General features: G+C 44.7%; 1 protein-coding gene across 4 annotated transcripts in view; it reads right to left on the bottom strand.

The window, feature by feature from the left end:
* MCC (MCC regulator of WNT signaling pathway) overlaps nt 1-12,570 on the bottom strand; it is a 446,585-nt gene that overhangs the window by 235,717 nt on the left and 198,298 nt on the right. Inside the window, exon 1 of one of the 4 annotated variants that reach the window (XM_062189310.1) lies at nt 360-439. The exons of the other annotated variants lie outside the window; for them this stretch is intronic. Within the exon in view, the coding sequence (XP_062045294.1) occupies nt 360-413 (54 nt within the window). The 5' untranslated portion in view covers nt 414-439. Of the gene's footprint in view, nt 1-359; nt 440-12,570 lie in introns of those variants that run through there. 4 annotated transcript variants of the gene reach the window in all.

The raw sequence follows: 12,570 nt of genomic DNA, 5'->3' as shown, positions 1-12,570 counted from the left end.
AAGGTTTTTCCGTATTAGACAAAATATGAGGCGGTCTTCAAAAAGTTCATGGAAATTGTGTAATAATACACAAAAACATGGATCACGAACATTTTTGGCACCAAAATAAACTTTTTTTCATTTCATATTTTCAGGAACTTTTTGAGATGCGCTCCTTGCCATAAAACCAAACCAACACTTACACTTAGGGCAGGTTCTAAACCTTTAAGAGAATTTTAAAAAGAGACTCATTAACACCAAATATTAACACTGATGGGAAAAGTGGACAAATACGCTCATCCTTAAGAGTTAAAGAGGAACAATAAAGCCTGCTTTCAATTTAACTTACACTTTAAAAAAAATAAGTTAAATATACCAACCTGGAAGAAGGGAATCCCTGTCTTGGGTAGGTAGAAAGCAGCATGTTTGTACATGTTCTTCCCCAAAGCACTGCCCTTTGAGATTCTGACAAACGGGTTTTGTCCAAAATTTGAGGTATTTCCGCTAGCCACTTCCTTTTACTACAAAGTGCACACAAGATGCTAGGTAACTCCTAAAATCCATTTCCACTAACGCTATGGAAGTGCACACAAACCTAATTGTTAAAAGTTCAAAGACCCACGTGTCCATCTCCCTTCTGGCAATGAAGACCTGGAAAAACTGATTAAGCAATCTGTCACCCACTTGGCAGCACTAACAACTTCACATATGTCTCAAAGCTCTAAAAAGCACAAGGTCCATGCAAAACAAAAGGGCTATTCTCCCAAGGCTTCCTGAAGAAACGCACTTTCGTGGATACACTGTGCTTCCAGGACCTTACAGCTCTTTGGCATATGACCACAAGCATAAACTGCAAAGACTGCCAGCAACAGTAGTGCTAACCCCATGGCCCTGGGTATGCTACCCCTCTACTTTAATTATCACGTTCACTCTCAGGCAGAAAGGAGAGGAAACGGTCAAGAGAAACCATTCATGGCTTGGGTTTTATGGGAAAAGCTACCACTTTTCTGGTCTCATAATTATTTACATGTACATGGTAGTTCAAAAAGTTTTGAAAAATGGAATTTAAAAATTTTTGTATAAATTTTTGAAATCCATGTAAACATAGGTCTTCAAAAAGTTTGTGGAAAATGCCCGTTATGAAGACTACGTATGGATTTAAAAATTTATTTGTACTAAAATGAATGCCCTTTAAAAGATGGTAGGAAACAGCAGTCATTATTGTTTACCAAGTATTTATGTGCAAATATTTATATACATTTCCTAATTCCCCATCACAACCTTGCAAGGCAGAAACAGTTCTTCTCTTTTTAATAAAGAAATGGGCTGGTGCTGTGGTGCAGCAGTTAAAGCCCTGGCCTGCAGTGCCGGCATCCCATATGGGTGCCGGTTGTAGTCCCCGCTGCTCCACTTCCAGTCCAGCTCTCCGCTGTGGCCTGGAAAAGCAGTAGAGGATGGCCCAAGTCCTTGGGCCTCTGCACCAGCATGGTAGACCTGGAAGAAGCTCCTGGCTCTTGGCTTTGGATTGGCTCAGCTCCGACCATTGCAGCCATTTGGAGAGTGAACCAGGGGATGGAAGACCTTTCTCTGTTTTTACCTCTCTCTGTAACGCTACTTCTCAAATAAATAAATAAAATCTTAAAAAGAAAGAAAGAAAAAAAAAACTAAAGGTAAAGTAACTAGATCCCAGTTACCTTTGTCAAAAATTATTTTTATTTATCTGAAAGGCAGAGACACAGAGACAGACAGAAATCTTCTATCCATTGGTTCTCCCCTCCAAAATGCCTACAATAGGCAGGGCTGGTCCAGGCTGAAGCCAGGAGCCCAGATCTCCCCCATGAGTGCAGGGACCCAAACACTTGGGCCATCACCAGGAGCCTCTCACTGTGTGCATTAGCAGGAAGCTGGAACCAAAAAGTATAGCCAGGACTCAAACATGGTGTGGTTGCAGGGGTCCTAAGCTAAGGCATCTCGGCCACTAGGCGCAACACTACCTCTCCCAGTTACCTCTCAACTGGGATCCAAACACAAGAGAAATAAAAGCACACATCCATAAAAGTGCCATAAACAAATGTGAACAGAGCTTTCTGTGAAATAACCAGAAACTGGAAACAATTCAAAGATACGTCAAGAGAGGAATAAGCAAACTGTGGTATAGCCATACAACTAAATAAAGGGCTGGCTTGCTGTTAGATACAAACACACAGGTAAATTTTAAAATTATGCTCAAAGCAGTCAGACACAAAAAGTCCATATTTAAAGGTTCCATGCTTATACATAATTCAATAAAATGAGAACTACAGAGGAGGAAGCACATCAGTGACTGCCTAAACAGCAAGGAACAGGAATGCAGAGGGACGACAGGGTATCCTGGGGCTGCTAAGTACCACTGGTTATCCTGACTGCAGTAACAGCTTCATGTACATACACCACTAACAAAACTTCTCAAACTGTACACCTTACATATGTGCAGCTCACTGTGTGTCAACTATACTTCAAAAAAGCAGGGTTTTTTTTTTTTTTTTAAAAAGCACACTTAGATCTTTCCACTATTAGAGAGGAGAGAATGTGAGAATATCAATGGCAAAACTATAGATGAGAAAATTAAACTCTGTAATTCTAATCCGGGCTTCACACCACTTCCAGGGGACTTGGTTTCTCTATTTAAATGTGGACAGCATCATAACGGTGCCTCCCTCAAAGCTACAGTGAGCAGAGCACTTCAGTCAGGGTTCACACATACCTCAAGACTGCTCCCAGCAGAAAGCCCAGCTCCATTGACTTAAAATCTTTCCTTTAACCTCAAGGGCTAGACACTAGCCTACTGTCTTAAGGGGTGCTGTGAGGTTAATAAAAAGATTGAGCTAGCTAGGACTCACACTCAATGAAGGCTTGTCTCACCCACCTCAGATATTTCTTTTTTTAAAGATGTATTTATTTGTTTGAAAGGCAGAGGCAGAAGGAGAGAGAGAGAGTGAGAGAGTGAGAGAGAGAGAGAGAGAGGTCGTCCATCCGCTGTTTCACTCCCCAAATAGCATCAACCGCTAGAACTGGGCCGATCTGAAGCCAAGAGCTTCTTCCAGGTCTCCCACATGGGTGTAGGGGGGCCATCTTCCACTGCTTTCCCAGGCCACAGCAGAGAGCTGGATAGGAAGTAGAGCAGCCAGGACTCAAACTGATGCCCACCTGGGATGCCGGCACTGCAAGCGGCAGTTTTACTTGCTACGCCACAGTACCAGCCCCCACCTCAGCTATTTCAAAAATAGACAGCCCCTTAGCTTCACAGGATGCTCCAGGGATCTGTGAACTACAGCCCATGGCCAAGTCCACCCACCATATACAGCCTAAAAGCCAAGACTTTAACATTTTTAAATGGTTTTTTTAAAAAATCAAAAGAATATCTCAGGACACGTAAACCTTGAGTAAAATTGGAATCTCAGGGCCAGCGCTATGGCATAGCAGGTAAAGCCACCGCTTGCAGTGCTGGCATCTCATCTGAGCACCAGTTCAAGACCCGACTGCTCCGCTTCCGATCTGGCTCTCTGCTGTGGCCTGGGAAAGCAGTAGAGGATGGCCCAGGTCTTTGGGCCCCTGCACCCACATGGGAGACCCAGAGAAAGCACCTGGTTCCTGGCTTCGGATCGGTGCAGCTCCGGCTGTTGCGGCCAATTGGGGAGTAAACCAGTGGATGGAAGACCTCTCTCTCTCCCTGCCTCTCCTTCTCTCTCTGCGTAACTCCTTCAAATAAATTTAAAAAAAAAAAAAAATTGAAATCTCAGCAGTTTTACATCATGGTGTGGTGGAACACTGCTATGCTCACTTGTCTGCATGCTATCTCTAGCTGCTTCATCCAACAGTGGCTGAGACTGAAACCATCTAACCAGAAAAACTAGAAATATTCGCTATGCAGCCCGTGACAAAAATAAATAAATAAAGAGAGAGAGAGAGAGACTTGGGCCCGAGTCTTAGATGCCTCTGTGTATTCCAGATCCTCAGAACATCAACTCAGGGACAAGCAGCTGCACTGGACAGGCACCCTGTGGTGGCTTACCCCACCCCAACCTGGCATCCTTAGCAAAGGCTTTTGCCTCTGGGTCGGAGCAGGCTGTCACTCTCAGGATGTACCCCAACCTCACTGTCTGCACACAGAAAAGGACACAGCAGCCCTCTCTACAGGTCCACATTTTCAGGAACTCATCCCCAACCTACATGCTACAATTCTGCCTTCTAACAGGTCTTCATACAAACTCTTAAAACCTCAGGACTTCTTTGTACTACTACATTAGGGTGCCTTGGGTTGTACGCCCCCAAACCACTTGACATAGTGGAAGCAAAAAACCAAGCACACTTCTCCCTTTTCAATTTCTGCAGATACACAGGAACCTCCACACCGAGGGTAGCATGGAAGAACCTGGGCACACCTCCTTTCTTCTTCCCTCACTGCAGATGGAGCCCCTCACCCATAGACCACCAGAGAATACATCTCCCCTTTTCCAGAGGCCTCATTTCCAAATGGCCCGATTATAGGTCCAGCTGACAGGCCTGTGTGTAAAAGTAAAAACGAAATGCAGGACAATTCCCAGAAAACAGAGGAGGAAGAGACCTGGGCAGACAACATGCAAGTATCCACCTGCCTGCTCTAACAGAGGTAGGGAAAACAAACAATATCAGCATAGGAGGGGGATAACGAGGTTCCGTCCAAAGACAGCTCTCAGAAGACCCTCATGCTATGGGGCAGACTCAGGCACCTGATTTCAACTTTCATTAAATCCTAGGGCCCGTGCCAAATAACAGTTTAAAAAAAAACAAAAAAACTTATGTTCGTTTTTTTAATGGTTCTTACTGAACTTTTGTCCTTGCTTAGATCAACCTCTACCTTGGCTCGGCTCTATAGTTACTTTTGTTTAATACTCCTGTCCATTCTCAGCACACACAGCTCAACCACTACCACCACTTCAGGGGAAAAGAAAAAACACACACAGAGGAAAGAAATTCAGCCTAGATATCCTCTTTCCAAAGCACTTACCCAGCAACAATCACCTATACAATACATACATATTACACAACATAGCAAGGCTTGCCACAGAGTCAGTCCTTGGGAAATCCCTGCTATTTTCCCTCTGACTTGTCTTGTATTTATTTGGAAGAGGGATAGGAAGCTGATGGAACAATACCACTCCCCAGCATTTAAAGGCACCTTAGCATTTACAGAGCCTTTGTGCAAATCTTGCTGCCTATGAAGTGATTCTCATAGGGGACTGCCTTCCGCAGACAAATCTAAAGCAGAAAGAGATTAGGTCACAGAATCGGGCTGAAATCCAGGTCACACTGCAAGCCCAGGGTACTTTGCTTTGTCTCATTTTGTTTTTAATACAAAGGCCCAAGTTAGTGACCGGTTAGCACGTGGCCTTGGGCCAACAATAAACTGGGTCAGAGAATCCTGCACAGACATGACTTGGCCAACATTTAGCTCATTAGGAGAACTCAGCAATGATCACATTATTAAACCATTTTGGCAGAACAGGTCTGCCGCTCCCCTGGATCCTAGGGCGCTCTCACTCTGGTCCTTCAGCTCTCTGCTCTCCTCTCTAAGTGCTGCCCTGGAGAATCTCGTCATGGAACCAATCCTGGACACACCTATAGGATGACTTCCCAAGAGTATCATCAGTTGGCAATTTACACATGTGCCACCATCAACCCGAAAGTAATCATGCTTACATTTTATCTCCGCACACCTGTAATTCATCTTTTCTTAAGCAAAATAGGCTATAAAATCTCCAAGTTTATATAAAAACAATGTTCATAAAGATTAACAGATCTTTACAGTAATTCTTCTTTAAAAAAGAAAAGATTTATTTAAAAGATAGAGTTACAGAGACAGAGACAGAGATCTTACATCCACTGTTCACTTCCCAAGTGGCCACAATGACCTCCACCGCTGTGAGCCAAAGTAAAACTCTATGAAGTTACCAGGTCTCAGGTACTTCATTACAGTAATGAAAAACAGACTCATACAGAGAATACTGAGGAAAAGAAGCTGCATCTGCACTGCACATGTACAGGCCTCATTATTATTTTCTGAATGATACAGTACAACAGCTACCAACATAGTACTGCCTAATGTAAGTAATCCAGAGATCATTTAAAGTATACAGGAGAATGTGCATAGGTTATATGCAAGTACCGCCCCATTTAACAAGACTTGAGCATCTGCAGGTTTTTGTGCCCATGGGATGGAACCAGTGCTGGAACCAATCCCCCATGAATACCAAGCTATCAACATGTAGTGGCCTTTTGTGGTGTCTTCTTTCCCTCAGCATGTTTTCAAGGTGTGTCCGTGATGTAGCAGGTCTCAGTATGTGGCAAGGTTTTGTTTGATGTGACTATCAGATGGCTGGGAAATGGTGCCCCTGACAGAAACAGACTCAGACACTAGTGGTGTGCATTATTTATTACATGAGAAAGGTAGTGCCACCTTCTTTGCTTGCACAAGTTACTGTAGCAGCCAGCATTGCGGCGCAGCAGGTGAAACCATTGCCTGCAGCAGCGGAATCCCATATGTGCGTCGGTTCAACTCCTGGCGCTCCACTTCTGATCCAGCTCCCTGCGAATGTGCCTGGGAAAACAGCTGAGGATGGCCCAAGCCCTTGGGCCCCTGCCACCCATGTGGGAGGCCCAGAAGAGGCTCCTTGCTCCTGGCTTCAGCCTGGCTCAGCCCTGGCTGTTGCAGTCATTTGAGGAGTGAAACGGTGGATGGAGGATCTCTCTCTTTCTCTCTCTCTCTTCTTCTCTCTCTGTATCTCTGCCTTTCAATAAACTCTTTTTCAAAAAATTACAAGTCAAATCCTTAAAGGACATATTGAAACCGCAGCATCTTCCATCTGAAGTAAGCTGAATCCGTGGATATGGATTCCACAGATAGAAGGCTGATTATGTACAATTTCTACAGTAGGCAAATCTGCAGGCACGGAAGTAGGCACGTGGACCCCTAGAAAGATGAGAGGCCAGGAGGGACTTGCTAATGGAGCTTCTCGTGTGGGTTGATGACAATGTTCTAAAACCAGACTGTGGTGACTGTTGCACAGTCCTGAGAATATACTACAAACCACTGAATTATATACTTTGCATGGATAAATTATATGGCATATGAACTAAATCTTAACAAAATTATTAAATATAATTCCTATATTTATATGTAACATAAAAAGGTTATGTCTTCTGAAGGAGAACTGATCTTCAGGTAGAATAGAATTAAGTGGAATGGATAATGAAGAAAAGAACCAAAGTCAGTTATATCTTTGTCTCCTTTAAGGCCCTTCCTTCAGCAACTAGGGTGACCCACTGAATTCTGTCACTGTGCAGACAAATACTTCTTCCACCATAACCAAGGCCTCCTCTTTGCAGACCTGGGTTACTGAAACCTCACTGCCTTCAGCCCCTTTCCTCCCTGCCATACCTCTATCTTCCCTACACAAGCAATCTGACGCAAAGATGTCCAAAACTCAGCTCCTCAAAGCACCACTCTGCCAGACCACCTCCCTGCTAAAATGCTCTAACGGTTTTTCCTAGAGTAGCTGACAATATTGGGTCAACCCTCAAATGCAAGCACACACTCACACACACACATACACACAGTCTCTCTGTCTTACAACCTCTCACACACAAAGCCTCTCTGTCACACACAGCCTCTCTCTCTCACACACACAGAGAATCTCACAGCCCCAGTGTGTGTGTCAGCAGGAAGCTGGAACCCCGAATGCAGTGCGAACTCAAACCCAGACACTCTGACTTGAGATGTGGGCATCCCAGCAGGTGGCTTGATTGCTGTACCAAATGCCTGCCCTGGGTTTTTTTTAAAAAAAATCAACCATTGGTAAACTTTGGTTATCTGGACACCAGCTTTAATGAGCCTCTAGAATGTCAGAACAGTGAGCTTAAGGGGGAAGAAAATCCTGCCAAAACACATCACCTTCAAGAGGTCAACAGGATCCTGACTGGTTAGGATAAGACACAAGACAGTAATACAAGTGACTGACATTATCCACAAAAGTGAAAATGCAGGGATGAAGTAAAAAGTATCACAGGGTTACAAAAATTAAAAAGGGTGGAGGTTGCAGTGGAAATACTAGGGTAAGTGAACATTTGACAGAGAAGACAGGGGGAAAAACAAAGAGCAGCTTTGCAACCTGGAGGGAGACAGGCTCAATAATCACTCTGACTACAGAGCCAGCAGCCACAGGAGCACCCTGTGACCTCTCTCAAAGGAAGCTTGGGTCTTTTACTGTGCGGAACAGGGGCCACTGAACCCCAATGAAGAAGAATGCCCATGTGATTAAACTCCTATCTCTTGCGTTTAGCTACTACAGCAATAACACTTTCAAAAGGCAGCTTGTTTATAACTCTAGAACAATGTGGTTTTTTCCTCAGTGACATCAAAACAAATGATTACATTGTAGTAGCTTTCTAAACCTGATTAATGTTATTCAGGGACTCCCACAAACTGTTTGCCATTTATTGCACTTGCTAATGAGGAGTAAGGTCTTTATCTTCCCCAACCTACAGTCACATGCCCTGGATGGAGCTTTGCTAAAAGCAGGACTCCGGCTAAAACTGTTAATGAGTTTAGCACTGCTAAAATGTCAATGGCTTTTCATTTGGTGATAAAGGACCTAATTTATCTAGTTCACAGCTGCCCTCAGTCATCGTCATGGGAATGTCAGAGCAGCAATCAGGAGAAGGGCAGAAGAGACCAGCACTAGAAAGGTGGCAAAGAACACCTTGGCCACCTGCTTTCATTGCTTTTTACCACTGCAACATTCCTTTCAGAGGTGAGGCAAAACAGGAAGGCATCTTTCAAATTCTCAAACATATACAAAACAAAAAATTTTCATCTCCAAAAAGAAGGAAGAGAGCATAAGAAAATGTTTTGGGAGAAGAGAAAGGAACAGTTGGGCTTTTGAACATAGTTTAAAACAGATTTTAGGATGCAAAATAGAAGAAGAGTACCTGAAGTAGCGAGCTAGATCTAGAAGCGCCGTTACTTCTGCACTAGAATAATTGTTTTTGCCATTTATGCAAGACAAATAAAGTTTCCCTCTTTCGCAATTTCAATGCATCTTTTCTTAAGCAAGCCTAGTTATTAGAAATGTAATAGTACTAGGAGTCAGTAATCGGGAAGGTGGCTACTCACCTTCACGTCCCTGGCGCAGGGTATCCAAGCATGGGCGGTTCACGGCAGAACCTGGGCAGAGCTGATCTCCGTCACTGCCTAAGCCTGTCACAGACAGAATCCCATATTCACTGGAAGTACACATCAAATCCACGGAGGTGTTTACGAAAAAGGAATCATATAAAATAGAGGATGAGAAAATAAAGTACTCAGTCCAGTCCCCTGGGCAGTGCTGGGGGAAGGATGGGGAACATAAAATACATGAAAAGTCCAGGTTTGGGGCCGGCGCTGTGGTGTAGCGGGTGAAGCCACCACCTGCAGTGCCGGCATCCCATATGGGCACTGGTTCAAGACCCGGCTGCTCCACTTCCCATCCAGCTCTCTGCTGTGGCCTGGGAAAGCAATGGAAGATGGCCAAAGTCCTTGGGCCCCTGTACCCACGTGAGAGACCCGGAAGAAGCTCCTGGCTCCTGGCTCTGGATCAGTGCAGCTCCAGCTGTTGCGGCCAACTGGGGAGTGAACCAGTGGATGGAAGACCTCTCTCTCTCTGCCTCTCCTTCTCTCTCTGTTTAACTCTTTCATGTAAATAAATAAATCTTAAAAAAGAAAAAAGTCCAGGTTTCCAGAGCAGGCATTGCAGCACAGTATGTAAAGCCACTGCTTGGGACTCCTCTATCCCACACCCAACTGCCTGGTTTGAGTCCTGGACACTTTGTTCCAATCCAGCTTCGTGCTAATGCTCCAGGGAGGCAGCAAGTGTGGTCCAGTCCCTGACACCCACGTGAGAGACCTAAATGGAGCTGCAGGATCCTGGCTTCAGTCTAGCCCAACACAGCTACTGCAGGCGTTTGCAAAGTGAACTTGCAAATAAAAAGCCTTCCCCTGCAGTGCTGGCATCCCATATGGGTGCTGGTTCCTGTCCCAGCTGCTCCCCTTCCAATCCAGCTCCTCTGCTTCTAGCCTGGGAAAGGAGCAGAGGACCACCCAAGTCTTTAAGCCCCTGTACCCACGTGGGAGACCTGGAAGAATTTCCTGGCTCCTGGCTTGGGATCAGCCCAGCTCCAGGTGTTGCAGCCATTTGGGGAGTGAACCAGGAGATGGAAGACCTTTCTGTCTCTCTCTCTCTCTCTTTTCTGTAACTCTACCACTCAAATAATCTTAAAGAAAAAAAAAAAGCAATCTCTCTTTCTCTCTGCCTTTATTTCATTAAGAAATATAACTTGGCCGGCGCCGTGGCTCAACAGGCTAATCCTCTGCCTTGCAGCGTCGGCACACCGGGTTCTAGTCCCGGTTGGGGCGCCGGATTCTATCCCGGTTGCCCCTCTTCCAGGCCAGCTCTCTGCTGTGGCCCGGGAAGGCAGTGGAGGATGGCCCAAGTGCTTGGGCCCTGTACCCCATGGGAGACCAGGAGAAGCACCTGGCTCCTGGCTTCGGATCAGCGAGATGTGCCAGCCGCAGTGGCCATTGGAGGGTGAACCAACGGCAAAAAGGAAGACCTTTCTCTGTCTCTCTCACTATCCACTCTGCCTGTCCAAAAAAAAAAAGAAAGAAATATAACTTAAAAAGGTTCCACACTCCCAAGACACCAATCATCATCCTTCTGGCACCCACCCACATCTGACTGGACACCCTTTACCCCACATAATGTGATGCAAAAATGCTTCATGTGTCCTGATGCAAGTCCCATCCTCACTTTTAAACCTACCCAGGTGAAGCAGAAGCTTCTGCCGAGAAAGTGGACCAACAGAAATTTCATGTGACCTGAGCTACATCCCCAATCCCAGGCCTGTGTGACCTCCCAAGTAACTCATTATGGTTTTTCTCTTTAAATCAAATGGCCCGCACACCACCAGCCTCGGGGTAAGAAAAGCCTGCGACATTTAGATAACTATTTCACTTTACCTCTTAAATCTCCTTGCAAAAACCAAACAAATGTGCAAATAAAATGTTCGCACATATGGGCTTAATCTCTCCTTGGGGAAAAGGAACCGTTTGCCAGGACAAGGACAAAAATGTTTGCTTCATTTAATTTTCCATCAGTTCATCTAGCTTAACTAAGCAACTGAAGCAAGCCACTGATTACAACAGTACACCTCAGAATTAGACCCTTCAATGACCAAGTGTGTTTACATTTCTAAGCACAGAATCATAGCAGGTAATGCTGACTTGGTTGCTTTGGATTCCTGCGGCCACAGGAAATAACTCTTCCTTTGCTTGACTCAGTTTCCTTATCAACAAGAGCTCAGTTTTCATCCCTCCCATCATCCACCCAGAACTCTGATTCACAAATCACTGGGCACGGTAAACAGCCCTGTACAAAGTGAGGTCTCCAGGCTCAAGCCTGGAAGGAGAAGACAACAACCACAGACAAGGGACTCGGTTTATAAAAAAGATGATTGTTCGTCTTCACTTTAGTAAAGGATATCCCAGCATCAAGCGAGAAACAAAACTGGGTGTCAACATTAGACATACACTGACCAACCATCTTGGTTTGCTCAGGACTACTGCAGTTCTTATACTGAAATCCCTAGGCAAACAGATGGCTGGTTACCCTAACAGAGACCCAAATAAGAACATCTGCTCAAAAGATGGAATAACTCAACAGGTATACTCACTTTAAGGTCAGTTCTCTGTATTAAAAACTCAAGCCTGCCTAGCTTTAGCTTGTCTATAGTTTATCTTTTCTTGCCCCCCTTTTTTTTGGGGGGGGGGAGGTGGGTGGCTGATATTTGTTATTCTGAGGCTCTTTCATTTCCAATGTTACTTTGGAAAGCTATGTAACCTGTTTCAAGTTCCTCATCACACCAGACACACAGTAAGCACTCAAATGTGAACCAATGCCATAATCTCTAATGCCATATGTGTAGTGACATAGTCTTTTTGTTCTATTGGTGATTTTTTTAAAAATGGCTTAATTTTATTTATTTGAGGCAAGACAGAATACAGCTCCCATTTGCAGATTCACTCCCCAAATGCCTGCTGGGCTGGGGCCAAAACCAGGAGCCAGGAATGCAATTCAGGTCTCCCACAGGGGTAGAGGGGACCCAGTTACTTGAGTCATCACTGCTGTCTCCCAGGGTTTGTGCTGTTAGGAACCTGAGTCTGAAGCCGTGACTGGGAGGCACTTGAAGCAGGAGGCAGGGGTCCTAACTGCCAGGCCAAACACCTACCTCCTGCTGGTGATTTCCAAATGCTAACCATCCTCTACATAAACATGTGTGGTCTTTTTTTAATCTCAGGTGACCCTACAAATACAAGCTGGTGGATATCTCTCCCCAATTCCCCTTAATCCTGACAGATAAAATAGAAGCAATTTAATTTCTTTCATCAATTTAAAATTTGGCTCTACCATGTTCATTTTAGTAAAACCAAGTAATAGAAAACCCTTCTGATAACAAAATATCACTCTTTCTTTCTCTGTA

Source organism: Lepus europaeus, chromosome 4 (genome assembly GCF_033115175.1).
Source record: "Lepus europaeus isolate LE1 chromosome 4, mLepTim1.pri, whole genome shotgun sequence".
In the NCBI taxonomy this organism is placed as follows: Eukaryota; Metazoa; Chordata; class Mammalia; order Lagomorpha; family Leporidae; genus Lepus; species Lepus europaeus.
This window is presented reverse-complemented; position numbering and strand designations above follow the sequence as displayed.